This window comes from Microcaecilia unicolor, chromosome 3 (genome assembly GCF_901765095.1).
Source record: "Microcaecilia unicolor chromosome 3, aMicUni1.1, whole genome shotgun sequence".
In the NCBI taxonomy this organism is placed as follows: Eukaryota; Metazoa; Chordata; class Amphibia; order Gymnophiona; family Siphonopidae; genus Microcaecilia; species Microcaecilia unicolor.
Window position 1 is genome coordinate 250,713,224 of NC_044033.1, and position 26,272 is coordinate 250,739,495.

Here is a 26,272-nt window from a genome sequence, read left to right on the forward strand (position 1 = left end):
AACAACCAATTATTGGTGTCAATTGGCCTTAATTGGGATTTACGCACAGATCATAGTCTATAACGATCCGCGCGGAAATCCTAAGACGCATATTTTGGGGGGCGTTTCTATGACTTATGTGCACTCACCAAATACGCCTGATCTTCGCCTAATTTAGGTGCTGGCATTGAAAGTTAGATGTGGATTCAGCACTTAAATGCTATTCTATAAAGTACAGGTATCCTTTGTAGCAGGGGTGTCCAATCTTGGTAATCAGCTGCAACCCAGTCGGGTTTTCAGGATTTCCCCAATGAATACACATGAGATCTATTTGCATGCATTGCCTCCGTTGTATGGAAATTGATCTCATGCATATTCAATGGGGAAATCCTGAAAACCTGACCCGCGAGGGCTGAGGTCGGACTCCCGTGCTTTATAGAACACCGCTCAATGCGTAATTTTTTCTGCACGATTTACTGAATCTAGTCCTATGTGCGTGCACTGTGTGAAAAAGAACAAGCGTGAACGAAATCTAAACTTTGTGGGTGCCTATCTCTATTTAAATCTAGCCCCGCAATGGACCTGGAGTCAGCTGCAGACAACCGAGTGAGGTTTTATGGCCGGGTCTCGTTTTGAACTCATATCCTAAAGCAGCGCTTCTCCCAATTGTAGCAGGTCCCTCCTTTCGTGCACCAGGGCTAAGCTTGTCAGAAATCCAGGACTGCATCCCCGTCACCCTTTCTGGATCTGTTTGTGCCTTTGTGAGTTTACCAAGGGGCCGGCTCCATTTTTTTTCAGGGCAAGGAGATCCACTCCTGGTTTTGACCATGTTGCACGCCCAGGGGTTCACTTCCTCTGCTTTGTCTGTTTAGGGGGTTTAACTTGCTCAGACCGAGAGCTCAGAAGTTCGAGCTCGTGCGTGCAACGGGAGGGAGTAAAACCAGGACCGGATCAGCCTGCTCTGCAACTCTAACAAAGGCAACCGATCCCTCATCTCTGTGACACCGATTTCAGGCCGGAGTCTTTTCCCTGCAACACTCCCTCCCCTGCTGCCTCCCAGACACACAGCCCAGCTCCCTCCTCTGCATCTGCAAGCAAGGGGGGCTCTAATTCCCACCAGGAAGGAGCAGGGTGGAGAGGCCCTGTGCATTCCCCCTCTCCCCACCCCAGGATCCAGGCTGCAGCAGATCCACACACTTTGCAAAAGAGCAAAGGGGGCGAGAAAGAAGCAGCCAAGCCTGCCCATTGCAAGGGAGGAGGGCACCCGAGCTCTGCAAGATGGCATGAGCAACTTTTGGATTCCTGCATGCCAGCCTTTCTCCCCAGGCTCTGCTTTAAGCCTGACTGGGTGCCCAGACAGCAGCATTGTCAGCTTTTTGAGGGGGGAAGGGAAGGGGGTCCCCACGTTTTCCATCAAGTTTCTGGCTGCATTTTTCATTGTTAAAAGGGAAATGAGGGGGAGGCAATGGACATAGAAGACTTTTCACCACATGCTGTGACTTTGCACCCAGGGGAGGGTGAAAGATGAAGCTCCCTCCCTCGGAGAGACAGAGGAGAAGAGACTGCTAACTGACAGAATGGTAAATATCTCCACCAGACATAGCTGAGCTGCAAGTGTATTTATTTATTTATTTGTTGCATTTGTATCCCAAATTTTCCCACTTATTTGCAGGCTCAATGTGGCTTACATAGTACCGTGATGGCGATCGCCAATTTCGGTATGGCAAATACAGAGTGATATTGTGGTAAGGTTTATGTGTGACAGGCACATTAGGAAATCAAGAAGGAAGAAAAAGGAAAAAAAAAACAAGAAGGAAGTTGCATGTCACAGGCTGCAAAGCCGCTCTTGCACCATGTAACGTGTTGCATTGCTTATGGTTTGTGTGCATGGGTTTGTTGCATGTGTGTGTGACCCTGACAGTGCATGGCTATGCCCTTCATGGCAACTTTTGCCCAGAGGGCTTTGCAGAAGAATGATTTTCACTCAGCACCATTCCTTTTGCCCAAAAGGGGTTTGTGGATTTATTATTACGTCATAAGAATGTCCTGGGAACACACCTAGCCAGTCAGGTTTTCAGGATATCCACAATAAATATGCATTAGATAAATTTGCATGCACTACTTCCATTCTGTGCAAATCTGTTTCATGCATATTCATTGCGGTTATCCTGAAACCCAGGTGTGTACCAGGGACTGGGTTTAGAACTCTGGTGTATTAGACTGTTGGCCCATTGAGCCTAGTGTACTGGTTCCCACAGTGGCCCGTTGGGAACCTAGCTGATCCTAATGGGGGCCTGTTCCCCGTCACTCACTCCCACACCTGTCTGGCTAATTGTTCCTGGAAGAAGCCTCCAGAAACTTGTCCAAAAACTTTCCATCCTCTGGCAACAGAAGGCATAGATTAATTGTACATTGATTGAAAAAAACAAACAAACAAACAGCCACCTCAGAGGTGAATTACTATCTGGTTATTAAAAACTAATGTTTGTTTCCTGTTCTGCCCATTCAGATAGGCCGGCACAGAGAGAGGTGGCATGTGGGTTGGAGTGCAGTTTGGTCAGGTTAGGAGTTCCAGCCTTAGAGGATCGTGGTGAGGGAGGGGTGGGGTGGGGCGAAAGTGAGTTTAAAATCTACCCTTTCGCCTGCCCCAACAGCAAAAAAAAAAAGGATTTTCCGATCTTATGGCGGTGCTTATCAATCTTTCTTGTTGATGATAGCCCGATAACATTGTGGCTCCCCCCCCCCCCCCCCACTTCCTGGAGATGCAGAATTATTGATGCACCCATGATGTTCTGAGGCCCAAAATGATTTAGGACTGTGAAGGCCCCAGTCTCACACCCTGCAGATGATTTTAGGCAAACTGGAAAAATGCAAACATGTTAGATGCTACATTCTTATGTATGATATCTAAATTTGAATTAAAATCTGCCGGAAAAAACCCAAATAACCTACAGGCCATTCTTCGGACAAGGAAACCTTCAGATACATATTTAAAACAAGAGTTATAATCACGTTGACATTCTATGTATGGATATATAAAGGTTCAAGGCAACCAGTGTCTTATATCTACTCATATCCTTTGATAGTCACAGAAAACTCTTAAATAGCATTTCCTTTTTATTTTAAATTACTGTTGTTGTTTTTTTCTGATAATTATTATTTTATAGTTCTAGTCATTTGAGTATATAATGTATTTCTCTGATGAAACATTATTTTGTATACATGTTTTGTTACTTTAAAAAATGTATAAAAAAGATTTGAACTAAAAAAAAAAAGCCCAAAACATTATAACCAACAACATAACATAAAGAATGAATTAAAATATAGTACAGTCTTGATTATCCGACCTTCATTGATCTGACTATCTGGCATATCCGACAGACCTCCAGTGATGTCATCCAGCTTCTCTTTCCGTTTTCCGAACCCGGGACCCTGATTTTACTGCCTTTTTTTCTGCGTTGTTTATGGGGTTACCATTGTTTTCTGTATTATCCGACTTTTCATTTATCCAACAACAGGTCAGTCCCATTTAGGTTGGATAGTCAAGACTTTACTGTACTTAAAAATGCCACAGTAGAGGGAAGTGACGTCAGCGAACAGAGATGGCCGCTTGATAGCGAAGCTCTGCATAGGCTAGAGCAATTTAGCGGTTTTTCCCCTCGGAAAAAACAGTGATATATGAGCATTTAAACGGGAAAATAAAGGCGAGAGAATGGCAGCAAGGAAGAGACTCGCAAAATTTAAATTCGCCGCGGAGAACCCGGGGACAGGGAAAAGTGCAGGATCACGAGCGGTGGCGCGAGGAACAAAGATGGCGCCCGGAGACTCGGACTCGGAGCTGGATCCTGAGGAGCTTAATGTCCCCGAAGGTGAAGCGGGCAAGCTGGATGTGGCTCGGTGGTTCAAAGAACTGAAAGCTGAGATGATAGCCACCAGACGAAGTATTGAAACGGCGGTAGGAGAACTGCACGAGGAGATGAAGGAGATTGGCAACCGCATGGCAGAAACGGAGGAGAAGGTCGACAACATGGAGATGGATGTGCGGAGCTTGCAGGTGGCGCTTAAAAAAGAAAAACAGTTGAGAACAGACCTGGAAACGCAGATGGAAGATCTAGAAAACAGGTCTCGCCGCTGCAACTTACGCTTTAAAGGGATCCCCGAAGAAGAGAAGTTTAAAGATGCAACCAAGGTCGTGTGAGTCTCTTTTGGGGCCAAACAATGAAGGAAAAGACAACCCAAATATGACAAGAATAAAAGTGGACAGAGCACATCGAAGCCTAGGCCCACAGAGGGGGGAGGGGGGGGGCAACCCAGAGACATAATTGCTTGCTTCCACGATTACAACATTAAGGAAGAGATTTGGAGAAAAGCCAGAACCAAGGGTGAGTGGTCCTGGAATAATTGCCAACCAAAGGTTTTCCAGGACCTAGCAGGAAAGACATTACAGAGACGGAGAGAGTTTAAAGAGGTCACGCAGTACCTCCAAAAGGCTGGCCTGAGATACCGATGGTTATTTCCGTTTGGACTACTGATCACAGTGGGAGACAAGACTCGATGACTCCAGACGCCCGAGGGAGCCTGGAATATACTGAAAGAGATGGGGTGCTCGGATCTACCGAATGAGGAAGTTACAAGACACTCACAAAGGAATGGAGGGTCCCCCAGATAGAGATCCGGCTGGAAAAGAGTGGAAAGAGAGAGGAGAGGGTCCCAGTCGACAGTGACCTGATCTGGACATGGAACTGGAGAACGGGTTGCTCTTGTGTAATTTCATATGATTTCAACACTGCATGAGGGTTGTATTTAGAGGGAAAATGTGAGGTTTGGGGATACAGATATTAGACCTAAATAAGGAAATGGGAGGGTAATCACGGGAGGGGGGAAAGTGGAAGGGGTGACACTTAAAGAGGTGATCTCTGGCGGGGCGCACTTCCTCAGGGACTTAACTGGCTGGGAGGGATCAAGGCCGGTTGGAAAGGATTAAGAGGGGGGGAGGGGGAGGGAAAGGGGCAGGAGGGGGGGAGGTTCAGGTTGGGGTTTGGAATGTTAATGGTTTAAATAACCCAGGGAAACGGAGTATTGTTTTCAGGGAACTTCGTAAATTGAATTGGGATGTAATTATGCTACAGGAGACCCACATAAGAAAGCTGGAGGAACTGTTAATTAAAAGCAAGGGGCTAGGTGAATGCTGGTTACTGGCAGATACCAAAGGTAGTAAAACAGGGGGACTGGCAATTTATATTAAAGAAAGATTGCAATTTAAAGTGCAAGAAGTGTGTACTGGTCGGGAGGAACAGTGGTTGGCAGTTAAGGGTACGATAAATAATAAAGCTATTACAATCATTAATGTGTATGCACCCAACGTAGGGCAGGGGGCCTTTTTTGAATCGCTGAGTTCAGACTTGCAACGGTTTGGAGGGACCCAAATAGTGCTGGGAGGGGACTTTAACTTCCCGGCAAGTAAGTTGGATCACTCCAAAGGAAGGGAAAGAGACACACAGTATATAAGAGGAAAGTTTTCTAAACTAAAGAAAGAGCTAGACTTGGTGGACGTCTGGAGGCTGCAACACCCAGGGCAAAAAGCATTTTCGTTTTTCTCCCATGCCCAGCAGACCTATACTAGAATCGACGCGATTTGGTGCAGTCGTTCAATGTGGGGAGACATGAGGGATTCAGATATTGACATTATGCACATTTCAGACCACGCTCCGGTGTGGGTGTCCTTGAGGGGGTGGGGAGGAACTCCAAGGAAAACAGTATGGAGACTTAATGAATCGTTGCTGGATACTGAGGAGGAGTGTCAGGGGGTGAGAGATATCATTAGGGAATATTTAAAATATAATGATAATGGAACAGTTACGGATGGGATCTTATGGGACGCTCTTAAAACAGTGATTAGGGGGCATCTTATAAAGAGGGGAGCCCAACGCAAGAGAGAAAGGGCAGCACAGGAGATGAATATTAGACAGAACTTGGTAAGACTGGAAACAGCTCATCAGGAGAAGGGGGATGCACAATCACTACAAGAATTGCAGAAAAGTAGAGCAGAATTGAGCAAAATACAAGTGAGAAAGATGGAATACGCTAGAAGCATGATGCAACAAAAAATGTTTGAATTCAGTAACAAAGCGGGGACCCTGTTAGCCAGAGGGTTAAGGCAAAGGCAAATCAAGACGACAATAGCAAAACTCAAGGGTACGGGAGATAGGGAGGTCTATCAAGATGACGAGATACGGGCCCAATTTGTACAATTTTATAGGACGCTGTACACTAAAGGAGTTCAAGCCCCCCAGAGGGTGGTACGGGACTACCTGGAAGAATTGGATCTAAAGAAGGTAACAGAGGCTCAAAGGAGGGATTTAGAAGCTGTAATAACGGTAAAAGAAGTAGTTGGGGTCATCAAAGGGTTAAAAGGGGGGAAGGCGCCAGGATTAGACGGGTATACGGGGAAGTTTTATAAGATATTTGGGAATGCCCTAGCCCCACTACTGATGAGGGTGGGAAATGCATGTTTTGGGGGGAATGGAGTACCGCCAAGCATGCATGCGGTGGGAATCACGGTAATATTAAAACCAGGGAAAGACCCAGCAAATTGTGGGTCTTATAGACCTATTTCGCTGCTCAATATAGATATTAAAATTCTGGGTAAAGTTATGGCCGACCGATTGAGCAAAGTTCTGCCACACCTTATTCATGAGGACCAGTCAGGCTTTATCACTAATAGACAGGTAGCGGATAACATACGTAGGACCTTGAACATAATGTGGGGGGCTCAAAGAAGGGGGGATTAATTGGCGCTATTCACCACAGACGCCGAAAAAGCGTTTGATCGGGTGGAGTGGGACTATCTATGGGAGGTGATGAGAGCAATGGGGATAGGCGGGGCCTTTATAGAGTGGATAAAGGGGCTATATGCGGCACCACTAGCTCAGAAGATTCGTCTCTCAAGGTATATTAAGGGAATTCGGTTAGGGGGGCATGAACATAAAATCGCATTATTTGCGGATGATATATTGTTTTACATTTCTTCCCCAACATTGACGATGCCCAACCTAGTAAAAGAATTGAATTTGTATGGACAAATATCAGGCTTTTCGGTAAACTATAATAAGTCTGAATTTATGGGCATCACTATTTCGGAGGAAGAATTAGAACGTGTAAAGGAGGCATTCCCCTTCAGAGTGACTACCATGAGTTTTAGGTACTTGGGTATCTTAATCACTAAGAACTTAAATCAATTATATGCATTCAACTATACACCATTACTCCGAGAGGTGCGGAGAGATTTGCACAGGTGGCAGGCGGCTGTCATGGTGGGGGCGGATCGCAGCAATAAAAATGAACATTCTACCTAGGCTGCTCTTCTTGTTCCAAACATTACCGATAGATGTCCCAAGGGGGGAGCTATCTAGGTTACAATCAGATCTGGGCAGGTTTGTTTGGGAGGGGCGTCAGGCCCGGCTGTCTAAACAGATCATGTGGCATTCAGTAGAGGAAGGGGGGAGAAATATGCCAAATATCTTGTGGTATTATTGGGCGGCTCAGATTCGGCAAATAGCAGTATGGTGCAAGGTAGACTTGTCCCCGGTGACCAGACTGGAAGAAGTTTTTGTCTGTGAGGGAACACTGGAGGGGCTGCTGTGGGCGTCCCATTCGATTCAAACATACGGAGGTTTAACGCTAAATCCATTTGTTTCTCACCTCCTGACACTGTGGGGACAATTGAAATTAAAACTGAGGGGGACAAGGAATAGGTCAACGTATGCATGGCTGACCCAAGACCCAGGATTCCCGGTGGGGGGGGGGGGGGGGGAAGCAGGGTATATGGAGATTGGTTCCAAAGGGGGTTAATTAGATTCCGGGACCTAATAACTGAAGGGAGGTTGAAGACATTCTTGGAAATAGAAGAGTACTATGGGATTTCGGAGAAAGATGGATATGCTTACATACAGGTTAAACATTATATATTGAAAGAAAAATGGACAAAGATAGACCTTACGAGGGAGGAGCAGTTTGAAGATATTTGGGGGGCCATAGATAGAGAAGGTAAGGGAATTTCAAAGATATATGGCCATTTAAGAGGGAGGAGGTCAAATAAATTCCAATACATGTTGGCATGGGAGAAGGACATGGGGCAGGGCCTCACAGACTCGGAATGGAAGAGGGTTGGGATAGAGGCTAAGAAGGCATCGGTATGTGTGCTGGTGAAAGAAAATGCATACAAGGTTCTGAGTAGGTGGTACTACACGCCAGACAGAATAAAAAGTATGTACCTGGAGGTTTCAGACATATGTTGGAGGTGTGGGAAAGGGAAAGGCACTTTTTACCACATATGATGGGAGTGCACAAGAATACAGATCTTTTGGAGGACATTAACAGGGGACTTGACCCAAGCTTTGGAAGTTCCATTTCATTATGACCTGAAATGGTGCCTGTTGGGCTGGGGTAACCAAAAGGGGCAGAAATGGCAACTCAGGCTCAAGAGGATGAGCCTGGCGGCAGCGAAGTCCACAATTGCAAAGCACTGGAAAAAGGCATTGGGACCCTCAAAGTTAGATTGGCAGGCAAAATTGAGGGTTCTCGCTATACTAGAACAATTAACAGATAAAAGGCAGGGAAAATATAAGCAAGAAGCAAAGGAGTGGTCTCAATTGAAGATACTCCTGGGAGACGACACGAGCTGAGGGAGGGGGGAGGGGAGGGAAGGGATGGGGGGGAAGGGGGGATTAATTCATAAAGTTTGAGATGGTTTAATGTTAGTGAAACGTGGTGTGTGAAGCGGACGGAGCCTTAGGCTTCGTGATGGAGAAGTTGTGTATTTCTTTTTTTTTGTTTCAATAATTTTTTTTATTGAAGTACTCATCAATACATGGTAACAAGCAAAAGAATACAATATCCGACTCACCCGTCGGACAAACAACACACCAAGTGACCCCTCCATAACCCTACATCAACAATAACACCACCCCGACTTCAATCTTATTTTTTTAGTTTCCCCCCCCCCCAATACTTCCCAATTCAAACAAACAAAAATTTTTTTTTTTTTTATATTAAAGAATCCCAAACTCCTATATAAAGATATCCCTCAACCACTTGCTCCTGCTCATCTAACCGGTTGCAATACACCACAACCCCCTTAACCCCCTCCCCCTACTCCCCCCCCCACCCCCTTACCCCTTAAGCCAATGATAACAACTTGCCCTCCATCAGTTTCCACCCTCTTTGATGGATCCAAAAGCAATCCCTTCGTACAGCTGTTTGTCTCTCCAAGAAAAATAAATACCTCACCTTCTCCTTCCATTGATCCATGCTAGGCGGAAGAGAAGATTTCCAAGAGGCTGCAATCAAACACTTCATTGCCGCTAATCCCCACCGGAACATCCTCTCCCGCCACCACTCCAACTTAATCGGGCTAAGCCCTAGTAAGCAAACTTGGGGAGACAAAGGTATAGGCACCTGAAGCAATGCAGAAAGCACCCCCACCACCGACTCCCACACAGACAATAATCCCTCACATTCCCACCATACATGCAAAAACGACCCCCGTACCTCCCCGCATCTCCAACATATGTCAGATACCAAAGGAAACATTTTATGAAGTCTATCCGGCGTATAATACCACCGAGTAATTATTTTGTATGCATTTTCCTGAATTAGCACACATACTGAACTCGCTTGCACACCCCCCCAAATCCTTTCCCATTCCTCATCAGTAAAAGTCTTCCCCAAATCCCTTTCCCAAGCCCGCATAAACTTATGCTTAGTCCATTTCCATCCTCTTATATACTTATATATGATCGATATGGGCCTAGGATGTTTTCCCACCAACAACCAAAGATTTTCCAAGCACTCCCCTTTAATCGGATCTCCCCGTAAAGTTGTGTATTTCTTGTGTTGGTTGCTTTCTAATAAAGACAATAAATTAAAAAAAAAAAAGCCACAGTAAGCATCTCCTTACCACGACCCTGAACTTAAAGAGTGCAAAATCTTTTCTCTACAAACAACCCACTGCTGCAATGATGCATCTTCAAAATCAAAGTACAGCACTTTTAATTTAAATCATCTCCTTCCAAATGTCTGTTTAAACAAATAAGTCTTCCAATAATTTGAAAAATAAGTCAGATTTAATAGTAGCCTATGATTCAGTAGGTAAAGCGTTCCAGAGCAACGGCCCTTCCGCATAGAAAATCAATGATTTATTTTCTTCTAATCTAACAGTACAAAATGAAAGAACATCCAGTAGATATTTGACAAAACAAGATACGAAAGTGCCACACCCCTCAGAGAAAAACTATATTGGCTCCCAATCAAAGAATGCATCACGTTCAAGATCTGTACCCTGATTCACAAGATTATTCATGGAGATGCTCCAGTCTATATGTCAAATCTCATAGATCTACCACCTAGGAACTCTAAAAAAAATCATCTCGTACACCCTTGAATCTCCACTTCCCCAGCTGTAAAGGATTAAAATATAAACTGACACATGCATCCAGCTTCTCCTACATAAGTACGCAGCTATGGAATGCACTACCAACTGCTTTGAAAAAAATTCACGACCAATTCAACTTTCGGAAATCCTTGAAGACCCACCTCTTTAAAAGAATATACCATCCTGGAGGCAAGGGGGACTAGGAGTACCAGATATGCAGAGTTGCAACTGGACATGCTTGCTGCGACACTTGGGGGACTGGGTGCTAGATAGTCAAATATACACGCCTAGGGCGCTGGAACAAGCTGTATATGGTAAATGGAATGTACTATCTTTGGTCCAGTGCTCTAGGGAACAAGTCCCTGCGGAGTTGCGACCCGGTCTCCTCTTGAAATCGATGAGGCTTACATGGAAATATTTGATACCTTTATTGAAGGGGAACGGACAACAATCAGATTTGATTCCACTGATTGGTAATGTAGAGTTTGCCCCAGGGATGGATAATCAGAGCTTTAAAAGATGGGCAAAGAATGGGATTCAATATGTTGGGGATCTATTAGATGAGGAAGGAAACCTTAGGACATGGGAGGTGTTATTGCGGACAGGAAAGGTAGAAGGACGGGACATGTTTGGCTGTAGACAGATACAACACTATGTTAGCACCATGGATTTGAAAGATGAGCGATTCCCCCTTAGACAGCGATTGTTAAATTTTGTTTTAACCCATTCAGGACTGAGGGGTTTTGGTGTCCGCCCTGAAAAGAGCATTAGAAGATATTCAAATAAATCCGGGGAAAGTGGAACTGCAAAATAAATGGACTCGGGATTTAGGTATTGCATGGGATTCGTTCACCTTGAACCAACTAGTTGGAAGAATACCGTCGGGATCGGTGAGCACGGAGCTCCACTAATGTAATTTTCACCTGCTCCATAGAGCTTATTTTACGCAGGAACGACTTTTCAAAGTGGTAGGAATAGATACTCCACTATGTAAAAAATGTAAAACAGAAGTAAATTCTTTTGTGCATGCATTTTGGAAATGTGCCCTGATTCGGAAATTTTGGGGGGATATACTTCGCTATTTAGAAAGATTGGGTGGTAGACCAATTAAGATGTCACTTACAGCCTTATTATTGGACCAATATGAAGACTTTGGACCGCAAACTAAACATTTCAAATGGTTCATCCGGAAGGCCGGGATGTTGGGCAAGAGAGTTATCTTGGGGGCATGGACCAGCGACCTAGCTCCCTCATTCTGGCAATGGAGGAACAGGATGCATAACTTGATGCTACTAGAAGCACAATACGCCCGACTCACATTCAAACGAAAACAATATTTCTTATTGGTTTGGGATACATATATCCAATCCCTGCCCCATAGATTGAAGTTTGGTGCTGAACTCCTTTTCTTAGAGAAGCACAGGCAACTTGAAATAGTGAAGGGAGACCATGATGAACAGAGGAGTTTTGGGAGAGATGGAGATGGGGGGAACACACAGCTGAAGGGGGGAAGGGTAGATGGGGGGGGGGGGGGGATAAAGGGGGGGGGGAAGAGGTCACTGTTCAAGGGGTAAGCTTAGAATGGGAAGGTGAGACGGAAGGGGGTGGGGTGGGAAGGGGGAGCTCTGGGGGGTGGGTTTGAGGGAGGGGGGGACAAGCAACAAACAAATGAGCGATTTCATGATTCAAGGGGATACTATCTAAGGTATGGTCAATGTTTATGGTTATAATGTGGAGATAGTTATAACATCTCTATCCTATATAATAAAAAGCACCTCCAACATTCTGAAGCTGACTCTATGGCACTGTGGCAGTGTAGGGTTCGTAAGTCTGTAGTTCAGCATTTCATTGGCTCTCACTGTCCCCGCCCTCACGTAGAGGAAACGGAATGCTGCATAGTTACCAAGCAAACAAACGCGACGTCACAGGAACGAAGAACCAATCAGACAGAACGGAACTTGGAGGAGGGAAGTGGAGTGGATTGAATCTCTAACAAACAATCATATACAGGGAGGTACGAACATCAGTGGAGGCAAGTGCACAGAACGGAAGGGAAGACAAACATTTAATCACTTTGTCACTCACACACATCACACACACACACACACACAAAATCACTCTGTGTATCTCTCTCTTACACTGTCTGTAAAACACACTCACAGTCTCTCACATGGGCAACTATATGCTGCACACGAGTAAGGAGCTCTTCTGATGTGATTGTTAAACTGATTGAAGGGCCTGAACAAGGAAAACTTTTACCACATTGTAACACAGTTTACACAAAAAATATTGTATATAAAGAAATCCTACACATGTAAACAACAATTATATTCAGAATACAACCGTGGAAACATTAATGGCAGGAACTCATTACATTGCTAGCGCCCGTTTCATTGCATTAAGAAACGGGCCTTTTTTACTAGTTGGATGTAATGTATTGTAAGTTCCAACCAATGAAGAAATGTGGGAAGGGGGGGGGGGGGGAGGAATTTGATTAAAGTTTGATGACTGCAATACAGTGGGGGTATAAATGATGAGTAGAAACCAGAAGGGTTATAGCATTGTATTGTACTCACTGTGTTAAAGAGGTTTTGTATTACCTTTGTTCTGTCATTAATAAAAACAGTTGAAACATAAAAGAATATACCATAACGATCCATCATTTGATCATTAATACATTGCCGTGTTTACCTGTTGATTCCGACATTGATATCTTTATACATGATGCTTTTATATACTATGTTTCCCATATTCTTATGAAATTATAAATGTATGTGCTATTCTTTCGTGGCGACCCCATGACGGAGCAATGTAAGCCACATTGAGCCTACAAATGTGTGGGAAAATGTGGGATACAAATGCAATCAATAAATAAATACATAGATCACAGCCATCAGGTCATCCTGGTGCTTAAAATTTGTTGCCTATGCCCAGGACCACTTCCAAGGCTGGAGAGCAGCCACTGGGGTGGAGGGACCGCTGCTTGGCCCAGTGAGCCATCGCTGAGGCCTGGTTCTGAAGAGCTAGTGCCACAGTTCAGTCTCTATAATCAAGGTGCTACCCCTGGGGCTACCATTTTAGAAGGGGCTAAGGCTGATAAACCACCACAGGGACTGGGGATCAGCCGCTGGAGATGGGGAGATGCTGCAGCCAATGTGAGAGCTGCAGTCGGAGTCAGGCCAAGGAGCTGCCATTATGGGCGCCACGTTAAGAGGGAAAGTTGGAGGACTGGAAAGGGGGTGACAGAGGTTGGAGGGAGGAATGGAACAGAAGGGGGGAGGAGCAGACGAGACCAAAAAGACAAAGCTGACGCCTATATTTTCAAGAGAACAAAGGAGTGGAACCAGCCTGGATACCAGAATAGAAAATCTGTATGTTTAAATTCACCATTAACAACTTCATAGGAGAGATGCCATCCATTGATCTCCAAAGTTTCTCAAATGTTGGAGATATTTGAAAATGCAGTAGTGTCTCTTGACCCCTGACGCAGGCACATCTCGTCAAAACACAATCATCTTGGGTCACTTTCTGTAAATTCTTGTGTTCTTACTACCTCTCCAGGCTGGTTCTACTCCTTTGCCCTGCTGTGTTGACATTGTGGAATTTGGTCTTTCTTTCACTTAGCTTAGATTTTCAAAACATACTGAAATATTTGAGTGAGGTTCTCGGGTATGATAATTTCATGCTTCTCTCCTTAAATAGGCCATTAAACCATTCTGCATAGTTAGGTGATTTTAGGTGAAGCATTAAGCAGCCACCCTAGGCAGGCTGCTCTAAAAGCTAGGATGGACCCCAAGAACATTCATTTTGAAAGAAACAAATCGTGACTGCAGAATCAGGATCTCAGTAGAGAACCTAGCCAGAAGAGTAGCCAGGTTGAGGGCATGGGGGGAGTGGAGAGCGAACCACTAACGGCGCCAGTGCGTATTTTAAACACGACAGATCATGTGAAAAATAGGTGCTGGTGCCATCGGAAGTCTGTTTGGGGGAGTGCCCCTGGAGATCCACCTACCACCTTGAATCTTTCAAAGGGAGAAGAGAAAGAAATGTTACACTTTTGGGGTTGGGAAGTTTGGGGAGAAGGAAGGGGGCAACTCCTGAGGCTGACCGCTTATTCAAAAGTGTTACTGTTAAAGGAAGAGGTAAACACAGATCAGGTATTTCTAGAAAAAGCACTTCTATTTTTTTCCCTCATTAAATAAAATATTTCTATTTGTTTATAAATTCTAGGTGCATTGAACGTTCAGAAAACACCAGGGGTTTTCTGGCCCTACTGAATGGATTTTGACAGCCAGGAACAGGAGAGCCAAGGCGTGGGGGTTGGATTGGATTACAGACTTGCAGTTGGTAAGAGCACAGTGCTTGACCCAGAGAGCTCAAAAGTGGAGCCAGACAGCGACATGACAGCAAAGGTGACTTCAGATTCTATGACCCGTATGAATGTGGTGGAGGTCTCTGAGAAACCAAATGGCATACCGGCGCAAGCCAGATACACGACATTCTGTGGGGTTAGCCAAAACTGGGGTGCAAAGAAGTCAGGATTAGAACACATTGGTGTCCTGTCCTGCCCTGCTAGTGGTACAAGAAAACGGCCTGCAAAAAGCCCTGATACCCCAGCACAAAGAGGAAAGGTGGACTTTTCTAAATATGACCAGGATAGACATGTTACCAAAGGACCAGTTTTTGGAAGGACTCAAAACGTGGAAGTGACACGCTGGCCAGGTCAGATCAGAACCCCAACATGCCGATATCTGCCCCAAAAAACAAATTCACGTGCCCTGCCATCTTCTGTTGTGCTGGGGTTAGAAGCCAAAGCTGGTGCTATCAATGATCCACCTCCTATCTCCCGACATCCTGCCCTGCTGAAAACCTTTAATGGCTATTCTGCTGCGAGCCAGTCAGGTCTCTTTGTAGAAGGTGGTGGCCAACAAAGTGGGTCAAAAAATCCTGCTATCTCTTTAGGAAGCACCTTTCATCGCGCTGAGAGCAAACTGGCAGTCCAAAATGCCAAAAAAATATGGGTTTCTGCAGGTGAGGCCTACCAGAGTTTCCAAGTTAATAGGCAGACCTTTCTGTTGAGAAAGGACGGCATGGTCCATTCAACTCATGGGGACTCCTCTGAAATGTCACAGGAGAACAAATCGTCCGGGAGCCAGGGCACAACTAAAAGGGGGAGCACTGGTAACCTAAGTTTTATTGGTCAAAAGACAGGGGGAATGCAGTCCACCAAACTCTACAGAGAAAAATCTCAACGGGACAGCGGAGACCAGGGAGATATAATTGTAGTAGAAAATTCAAGACCCACTGCTGAGACCCCAATAATTCCTGAATGTGGGGAACAATCTGGGAAGTTCTTACTCATTGACAGCAAGGGGCTGCCCTATACTGTGTTTGTACGCCAGTCAAAGCCTTTGGACAGGAAGGCAGTAGAATCAGGGACAGAGGTGGGCAGCCACTTGATGGAAACACGGGTAGCACCCAGGAAGTTGTACAGTTGCCCTGTGTGCTCCCGCGTTTTTGCATACCTATCCTATTTGCAACGGCATAGCATCACTCACTCGGAGCAGAAGCCACACGTCTGCCAGGCATGTGGCAAGGCCTTCAAGCGCACTTCTCACCTGGAACGCCACAAGTACACCCATGCAGGCAGCAAGCCCCACCGCTGCCCCATCTGCCAGCGTAGCTTCCGTGATGCAGGAGAGCTAGCCCATCACCAGCGAGTGCACACGGGGGAGCGGCCCTACCAGTGTGCTGTCTGCCACATGCGTTTTGGCGAACGCAACACACTCCAACGTCATGTCCGTCGTAAGCACCTTGACGCACCGGTTTCCCCAACAGAGGAGAGTGCGTCTCTTCATCCCGAAGACCTTTGACCTTTATGGAATACTGATGTCTTTTTTTTCTATTTTTCTATCACACTGAATATTAATTTAAAAGAGGAACATTAGAGGATCACGGAAGATATCGTTCAACAGTCTTCTGTGTATTCTGCAAGTATGTCCCAGCTCCTCTCCCACCAGGCAGAGGGGACCACTTGGCTTCTCCTTCTCTTAAGACTGTGGAGAAGGGGGGCGTTAACTCAAGCCAGCGAACTCCATTACAGAGTAGGAGTGTTACTTGTGTTTCAAAGAGTTATTCACCTCTTGTCTGTCTCCTTTTACCATCCTCTGTACTCCCCCCCCCCCCCCCCCACCATCTTTCCTTTCCCTCTAAAGAACTTGGTCCTGTTTATCTGTAGAAAAATCAATAAACTTTGCTGTTTTTCTTGGTGAATTTTGTCTCTGATTATATTTGCACAACGTAAAACCAACAGGCCTCATTTCTATAACCTAGCAACTGGGTTCATCTCTCACAGTGATAGAAGCTCCAATTTCTGAGTGCACGAATGGCAGAATCAGAGGTTCTGTCCAGTATGAGAGCCCAGGCTCGTTCACATCCTCTGATTAGCAGAAGACATGTCTTAGTTGTATGCATTCCCTTCCACAATCTGTTTAGCAGAGCTATGAGATGTTTGTACTCCATCCCACACTTTCTACTCTGTTGTATAGTTCTCCTAGTTGCTTGAACTACTTTCCGTACCCTCAGGCAATAGAAACATTATTACAGATGCCTGTACACCCTTCCGCAATCTGTGAATAAAAGAACGTTCCCAGTTGTCAGTGATCTTGCCTATATTTTCTGAGCAGTAGGCCTACTCTCCCAGGAACTAGTGTTGTCTTCCACAGTCTCTGACCAATAGATGAGCAATCCCAGCTGCATGTGCTCCCCCAGTAGACCAATGGAAGAGCTCGCCCAGCTGCCTGTGTTCCCCCCACAGACCAATGGAAGAGCTTTCCCAGTTGCGTGTACTTCACCCATTGACCAATGGAAGAACTCTCCCAACTGCCTGTGTTCCCTCCATAGACCAATGGAAGAGCTTTCCCAGTTGCCTGTGCTTCACCCATTGACCACTACTACTACTACTTAACATTTCTAGAGCGCTACTAGGGTTACGCAGCGCTGTACAAAATAAACAAAGAAGGACGGTCCCTGCTCAAAGGAGCTTACAATCTAAAGAACGAAATGTCAAGTTGGACAGTCTAGATTTCCTGGGTAGAGGTGTAGAGGTTAGGATTGAAGAGGTGGGCTTTAAGCAGAGATTTGAAGATGGGCAGGGAGGGGGCCTGGTGTATGGGCTCGGGGAGTTTCTACCACGCGTGGGGTGAAGCGAGGCAGAAAGGGCGGAGCCTGGAGTTGGCGGTGGTGGAGAAGAACTCTCCCAACTGCCTTCTCTCCCTTCATAGACCAATGGAAGAGCTTTCCAAGTTGCCTGTGCTCCCCCCATAGACCAATGGAAAGGCTCAGGTGTCCTGTGATAACTGCCAAATTAGCAGGCAATAATCCATGCATTTAAAAAATAAGTTAATTTTTTTTTTTGGGAGGGGGGAGGCCAATGCATTCCTATGGGCGTGTCTAACGTTTAGGGGGCCCACAATTTTGGCACGCACTAAAAACGTGAGTGCGCCTTAGTAAAAGACGATCTATGTCACCTGCTCTTTTTGGTTTACCTGTTCAGCTCTTTGTGACTCTTGGAAAGCCGCATATGCGCCTATGCGTGCCCAATGCGTGTCAATTTTGAGTTACACGGCTACCGCGTGACCCTTGCGGTAATTTCATTTTTGACGCGCGTCCACTAGGCACACCAAAAAATATTTTTATTTTCTGGCACGCAGGCGGTAATCGGCATTTTACGCGTGTACACCATTACTGCCTGGTTACCGTGTGAGACCTTACCGCTAGGTCAACGGCTGGCGCTAAGGTCTCAGACCCAAAATGGACCCATGACAATTTTCATTTTGCCACACGTCTGTTTTCAGCAAAAATAAATAACACATTTTTTTTTTACAGGTTGTGAGGAATATGAGGGCGAGAGGGAGAATGAAGACACATGAAGGAACAAGGAGTCTCGAGGGAGGGAGACTGGGTAGAGAAAGGAAGGAGTCTTTTCCCCTGGGGGAATGGAGAAAAGGAAGAGACTACAATTCCCAGCAGTCCCTGAGTAGGTCCCATGGTAGAAACAGGGACTTCAATCCCCAACAGCCCCCAGAGGAGGTCAGGAGAAGGGCAAGAGAAGGGAGTTGGAAAAACCTGTCCCAGAGAGCCAGGATGAGGGAAGGAGTTCTGAACCTGCCCAATCAAGGAAATGGAGAGCAGCTGAGCAATGGGTGTGGGGAGGAACCTATGGACTGGCAAGGGGAAGAAAAGGAGGCAGAACTAGAGCAGGGGGAGCCGATGGAGATTGCTGCTCTGACTAAACTGGAAGGAAAGGAGGTGAAACAGCAGAGGGCTGCTCGGGAGGAGAGCCTGGTAGAAGAAGGGAAAAGGTGGCTATCCCACAAGGGGAGCTGAGAGAACAGGTTTACCACGGAAGGGTCATGCGGGTGGTGGTCAGGGTATAATGCTGGCCTGGTTGGGGAGGGACCCTTGCCAATCTCCGTAGGTTGATTTCTTTTGAAAGGGAGAGAGGAAACTGCTATATATGAACTGCTGGGAGTTTGAATCCTTTCTGAACTGCTTTGTTTGGGGAATTGTTTCGCATAACTGCTCACATGAACTGCTGGGGAGGGTGTGAACCCTTTCTGGAGCTACCCTGTTTGGAGAATTACTTTGCATACCTGCTATACATGAACTGCTGAGAGTTTGTGCCCTTTTTGAGCTACTTTGTTTGAAGAATTGCTTTGCATAACTGCTTTATATGAACTGCTAGATTTTGGAACCTTTTGGATTTTTTTTGGTTTTGTTTTGAATACTATGCTGTTGAACTGCTATGCTTCTTGAGAAAGGCTGTGGTGGGAACTACCTTTGGAGGAGCCGTTGACACAAAGGGATTACAATAAAGTATAATGATCTGACCTTGTGGATTGCCGTGTGCGCTTTAGCAGTGGATTACAGCACACAGCGCAGCTAAAGGGCCGAGGGACTCCACAGTCTCCCGGTGCAGGAGACTTTTCCAAGAGTCTCCTGGTGGTGGAGACCTTACAAGGTGTGCTGAAAAACGATTCTGATAAGCAATAAACATTAGCGCAAGACCATTAATTAACAAAAATACAAAAAATGGCCTTAGCACATGGAAAAAAAACCGTGCCAAAGCACACCAAGTCCTCATTTTTACTGCAGCTTAGTTCCCAGAAGTACATGGGGGAGTCCATAACATCAGTGAAAACCAGTGGCGTTCCTGGCCTGGATGGCACCCGGGGCGGAGCGCCGATGCAGCGCACCCCCCGCTAGATGACACCTCTCCCCCCTCTGGCGAAATGACACCCCCCTCCCGGGTGCACGCCGCTGGGGGGGGGGTGCCGCGGCGCACGCCTGCTCCGAGTTTGCTAAACTTCGTTCGCTGCAGCTCCCTCTGCCCCGGAACAGGAAGTAACCTGTTCCGGGGCAGAGGGAGCTGCAGCGAACGAACGAAGCTTAGCGAACTCGGAGGAGCAGGCGCGCGCCGCGGCACCCTCCCCAGTGGCGTGCACCCAGGGCAGACCGCCCCCCCTTGGTACGCAACTGGTGAAAACTACAAATCCCAGAAAGCACTGGGGTGGGTGCGGAGATGCCAAGTTACCTAGTTGCAGGCTGGAGACTTTTTGACCAGTCCAGGTTTTGAAGTTACATCCCAAAGCAGTGTGGGATTTGTAGTGCCTGATCCTGTCCATTGAAATCAGTACAGCATGTCTCTTTCCAATTTGTATCTTCACTCCATGGGCATTTCTTTTTCAGTTGAAATTTCATTTCTACAGAAGTACTATTTGTATTCATAAAACCCTTTTTTTAATTTTTGATTCTATATATTGATTTGTTCTCTGTAACAATACTTGCATGACATTTCCCATCATCTCATTGTAATGATTATTATCTTGCCAAAAAAAACAGAACTATCCTCCAGGGGTATTGCACATTAAAAAAAAACAAACAACAGTGGAGGTGTCCAAAAAGGGGGGGGGGGGTCTCACTAGAAAAGGTGCCCCTAAATCTCTTTATTCAAGTCTCTTTTTTTGGTCACATTTGCTGTTTTTTTTTCTTATTGTTTATCTTGTTTCATACCGTTAAGTATTGTTTATATTGTATTTTTCTAAAAATTTGTTGTAAAAAATACAATAAAATTATGTGAACTTAAAAAAACAACAACAAAAAAGTACTGCAGGTCTACTATGTTATTCTAAGATCTGCAGCAGTGATTTAAATCAGGGACTACAAATCCCACGCTACTTTGGGATGCGAGTTCAAATGCAACCAGGCCTGGCTTCCAGGCAGGATTCTTGCCTGGAACTGGATCACTGGGCAGCTCTGACACTGGGGGGTGGGGGGGAATCCTCCGGCCAAGCTGGAATGATTTCCCTAGGAAATGCAGCAGCAGGCCTGACATTTTTTGTCTGCAGACAGATTCAGCTTTCCCCTTCTTAAAGGGGAGGTTAGAGACTGGGCGTGCATGGGTTGGCCGGGGAGAAGTGGGCAGCTCCGAAAGATGGCTGAGCCCTTACAAAGGAGCCGCTGCCCTCCACTTTGCTGAAAGTTTCCCTGCTGCTGTGGGAGTCCCCAGGACAAAGGGGGGTTGGGAGCACAGAGATCCCTCCCCAGGAACAAAGAGGTGGGGGCCCTTCCTCCCCCCCCCCCGCCCATTGCAAGCTGGGGAGACTGGGCCAGGTAAAGGAAGGGGTGAGTGTGCATGGGCAGGGACTGGGAGCAGAGGGGGGGGGGGGCTTTTGTGGCCTTGTTTTGGGTGGGGGAGCAGAGGAGGAGGAGACAAAGCTGTGCTTCTATTGCATGAAATATCTGTAGGCACTGGTGGTGGTGCTGGTTCTGGTTAGGGAAGCCTGGGTGGGGGGGAGGGGAGTCCTCTCTGCAGCCTGGGAGCTTGTAAAATCCCTAAATGCATGGAGGTGGAGGGATCAGGAGGCCGTTAGATCTGCTGCCCTGCTCTTTGTGTATAGATCCAGATCCCTATTTAAATTTCAACTGCTGCAGTTTGCTTTCCGGTCTCCCTTTGTAAATCTGTGCAAGTATTTGATTTCCATATTCGGATGTGCTTGAATTGAATCAAAGAAACTTGGTTTCCCAATGGGGAAGGGGATAGGGAAAGGAGAGCTCTCCAGACCTCTGGCTGTTGCAAATTTTTGTTTTATTTATTTATTTTATGGACTATAGACAGTCTCTATAATTTCTTTTCTGATATTGCCCAGTGAGGATTTTTTTGTTTGATAATACTGTGGCTTCCCTGGACAAGCTCTGAGTAAGAAAGCAGTCCATAGCTTAATCTGCTTTGATGTTTAACAACAGCAGACTGCACCTTAAGCAAAGAAATAGATGCTGAGGGATGGCAGGACAGGCGGGGGGGGGGGGGGGGGGGGGGGGAAGCAGGGGCAATAACAAGAGATACAGGAACTGCTGAGGGGCTGGAGAGGAAAAGCAGGGGTCCCAGAGCCGGTGGTTGGTAGGCGGGGATAGTGCTGGGCAGACTTACACGGTCTGTGCCCTGAAAAGGACAGGTACAAATCAAGGTAAGGTATACACAAAAACTAGCACATATGAGTTTATCTTGTTGGGCAGACTGGATGGACCATGCGGGTCTTTTTCTGCCGTCATCTACTATGTTACTATGTAATAACCAGAGATACAGGAACTGCTGAGGGGAAGGAGAGGGGAAAAGCAGGGGCAATAAGTAGAAGGCCCAACTCAAGTGCAATAGCAGAAGTAGATCATAGCCTATCAAAGTAACATAGTAAGTGACAGCAGATAAAGACCTGTACGGTCCATCCTGTCTGCCAACAAGATAAACAAATTTTACATGGTATGTGATACTTTATATGTAAGAGTATTTGAAAGAACAGAGTAGTATACGTTTGTACGGAGTGTTATAATTTGCACAAGTTAAAAACAGTATGAAAAGCTTCCTTGCAAGTTTATTAAAAGTTATGGTTAATATGGGTGTGGAAATATGGATATTATTGGTAACCCTGGTTTTTTAGAGGACTCATCCCATTCCCATTATAAAAAGCTTTCACCAGCACAACCCCAATTTCCCCTCCTTATTCACAGATGCGTAGAATGCTCCAGCCCTACCAATCAACTTATTTGTGTTCTTTCTTTGTTCCTTAGGAAACAGATGTGGTCCTTGAAGTGGTCTTTTCTTCATCTGAGCTCCTTGGGCAGTCTTGGGTGGACAGAACACCATCGGTCAGTGACCATAGTATGCAAGACAAAGACAGCTACAAGGGTAAGGATGCAAGAGTCCAAATGTATTCCAGAGGCCCTGAAGACAGTGCTGAACTGTACACTTCTCAGGAGGACACTGCGGGGCCACCAGACTCGGGGCAATTGCACGCCAATGGCCAGGAGACGGAGGAGGTCATTGAGATCCAGGTGGTGAAGGTGAAGGGGGAACTGGCTGAAGCCGGAGACTGGCCGGTCTCTCCTATCTCTGCCAGCGGCAGTGGTGAGTTTCGTTGCGCCTTCTGCCTGGCAGCCTTCCGCTATGTCTCAGAGTTGATGTTTCACGAGCAAGCCCACATCGCTCAGAGTCGCCTCCGGTGCCAAGTCTGTGGCCGGAAGTTCCAGTGCACGTCCAACCTGAAGGACCACTACAACGTACATACAAGGGAGCGACCTTATCGTTGCAGACACTGTACCAGTGCCTTCACGCAGGCGTCATCGCTGGCCACCCATCTGCGCACCCACACTGGACAGCGGCCGTACCGGTGCGGAGCCTGTGGGAAGGTCTTCAAGGATGCCTCAAGTTTTGTGGAGCATCGAAAACTGCACAGCCAGGAAGAGATAAAGACAAGGAAGATATCGAAGGAGGCCTGTCCAGCAGAGAAGCCCCACATCTGCTCCTTCTGTAGAAAAGGCTTTAAGCGTTCTTCAGACTTGAGGGATCACGAACGGATCCACACTGGGGAGCGTCCATACCGATGCAGCACGTGTGGCAAGAGCTTTACCCAGTCCTCAGTGCTGACGGGCCACGTGCGGATCCACACCGGGGAGAAGCCCTTCCACTGTGACACGTGCGGCAAAACGTTCAACAACTGCTCCAACTTCAAGAAGCACCAACGCATTCACCTGTTCCAGAAGGTTCTATTGAACCAGAAAATCAAGGAAGAAACAGAGGTGGAGGTTCCACAACAGAAGCAGCCCCTCCGTAGCAAAAACTACGGGTCACACCTAGTAGATGCCGCTTTTTCTTCTCTCAAGCGACAAGCTCCAAGTCCTAGTGGCACACTGCTGAATGGTGGTGATGGAACAGGGTTGAAGACACTTTCAACTCCAGGACACAGAGACATCGCTAGTTGTGACGTGGTCTCTGTGCCACACAATGGAGTGTTTCCCAAGTGGCTTGCAAGAGACAAAAGACATTATCAGGGAAGGAGACCAGCATGGAGATCCTGGGACACACCATTCTACAATGGCACTGGGTATCTAGAAGTTAAGGAAGATCTGCAGTGTGGTAACTCAGTGGAAGACTGGACGTATGCATCCATGGACATCTTAGGTCACCTTGGGCAACAGCCAAAAAGGCAAGAAAATGGCAGCGGTCCATATCCTCCTGTCCAACGTGGCCTAGTGGAGCAGAGTTATAGCCATGAAGATACAAACTGGCCTACAGCTAATAAGAGTTTTCAGTACACATCTGTCCAAAGAGAGCAAGCCAAATGCTGGGTTCAGGTTAAAGAAAAGATGATGTCCCATGTACAAGACACTTCCATAAGAGAAACCTCAAGCTGTCAGAACATTAAAAGAGTTTTATATCGCCTTCCTGGCAACCCAACGATTGGTGGTAAAGAAGGATCCATCAACACCTTGGAACAGAGCTGTAGCAGCCAAGAGAACCTGGTAGATGCCAAGAAAACCTACGCTATATCCAGAAATGTGCCAGAGGCGAGATCAGTGACCCAAAAGACTTTGGAGTGTTCAGAAGCCAGTAAGATCACAAGGAAACTGAAAGACCTTTTCATACCTCAGCCGAGTTGCACAGAGGGGAAACCCTACATCTGCTTTGTATGCTCCAAGCGCTTCAAGAGGGCGAGTGACTTGAAAGAGCACCTACGGGTCCACACGGGAGAGAGGCCCTTCCATTGTGGGGTGTGCGGTAAGAATTTCACCCAGTCTTCTGCTCTCTCCACCCACCAGCGCATCCACACAGGTGAGAAGCCCTTCCAGTGTGATGTGTGCCACAAAAGATTCAACGACTCCTCCAACTTCTCCAAACACAAGCGTGTCCACTCCGGCGAACGGCCACACCATTGTGTCTTCTGTGGCAAGATGTTCCAGGAGAAGCACCAGCTCAAACAACACCTGAGGTCCATCCATGAATCTGTTGGCTGAGGACCCTTTCGATACCCATAGGGTGGAACATACTAAGCCTTTTCTGGCAAATTTTAGAGAAGACTCTATATTTTGTGTGGTGGTGATAGATCACCTATTCTGCAGAAGGAAGTTGGGATGAAGTTTGCTAAATTGTAGAGAAATGTTGATAGTTAGGTGGGGATTTATGAAGTATACAGGATGACCTCTTTTAATGAAAAGTGTCACCACTACAACGAGGAGAATTATAACAGTTTGAAGGCAATAGATAATGGTGCATAATCATAGAGGAAGGGTTGAATCTAGAGCTGTACCGAAAATTATTTGGCTGAATACGAAAAATGGACATTGAGCTGTAACATAACAAATAATAAAAGAAGCAACGTGAAATCAGAGATCAAATGTTTATTTCAGGAGGATTTAGCACAGTAGAGTCCTGGATTATTCGTATTTAAATCACTATTACAGGATGGAGTCGGTCCAGAGGGCAGCTATGAAATTAGTAAGCAGTCTTGAATGCAAAAATTATAGGGACAGGCTTATGAACCTCAACATGTATACACTGGAAGAGAGGAGGGAGAGAGGAGACATGATAGAAACGTTTAAATATCTCAAGGGCATTTATGTACAGGAAGAGAGCTTTTTTCAAATGAAGGAAAGCTCTGGAATAAGGGGGAATATGACAAAGTTAAGAGGGAATAGGCTTATGAGTAACCTAAGGAAGTACTATTTCACAGAAAGGGTGGTGGAGGCCTGGAATGGCCTCCCGGTGGAGGTGGTGGAGTTGAGGACTGTTCCAGAGTTTAAAAAGGCATGTGGTAAGCATGTGGGATCAGGAACAGGAAGAATTAGGGGTTACAGAGGATGGGCAGACTAGACGGGTCATATGGCCTTTATCTGCCGTCATGTTTCTATACAAATAATGTATTCGGGGCACTATTTGGTGCCGAATCAAATACGAAAATTCTGTGCAACCCTAGTTGAATCCATTTTAATTTGCCTTATCCCCTTCGCCTTGTTCACATGTAAGGTTTCCGTTGATATTCAGCACCGGCTTCAGGAATCACGCCAAAGTTTGTTCCTTCAATGTAACTCTTTTCTGATCTGGAGAAACTGGGAGTAGTGAGTGAAGGCAGTGCCGTTGTGTGCGAGTTACAGATATGATACATGAAGGGGACTTGAGCACCTTCAACAGACAGGAAGATTCCCTTGATACATAGCGGCCAGGCGAGGGTGGATGTCCATCTCAGGGTCTTGAGAGCAGTGTTCTGGTGAGATAGAGTTATGAAGGGGAAGTTAACGAGGTTCGGCAGAGGAGGGAAGCAGCTCCCAGTACCCCTAGAGAGTGTTAGTTGATGCACACATTCAGATACCATGGTTTCACCTTCCATTGGTCATTTGGGTAAGTTGGAGAGAAGTTAAGACTTCCAGGGATCTCAACTGCTGTGATGTCTAGAATTGCAGAAACAGGTAGAAAGGTAGATTAGTTCTTTTGTCTCCCTAGGCCTTATTTAATTATTATATTAGATATGG

At 46.2% G+C, this 26,272-nt stretch overlaps 1 protein-coding gene across 1 annotated transcript; it reads left to right on the plus strand.

Moving 5' to 3' along the window:
• Window positions 1–1,001: 1,001 nt before the first annotated feature.
• ZNF784 (zinc finger protein 784) lies at window positions 1,002–25,129 on the plus strand. The gene is made up of 4 exons (XM_030194960.1): window positions 1,002–1,559; window positions 14,642–16,281; window positions 20,927–21,097; window positions 22,538–25,129. The coding sequence occupies exons 2-4, from the start codon at window positions 14,689–14,691 to the stop codon at window positions 24,758–24,760; spliced, it is 3,987 nt and encodes a 1,328-aa protein (XP_030050820.1). The 5' UTR covers window positions 1,002–1,559; window positions 14,642–14,688; the 3' UTR covers window positions 24,761–25,129.
• Window positions 25,130–26,272: the final 1,143 nt, after the last annotated feature.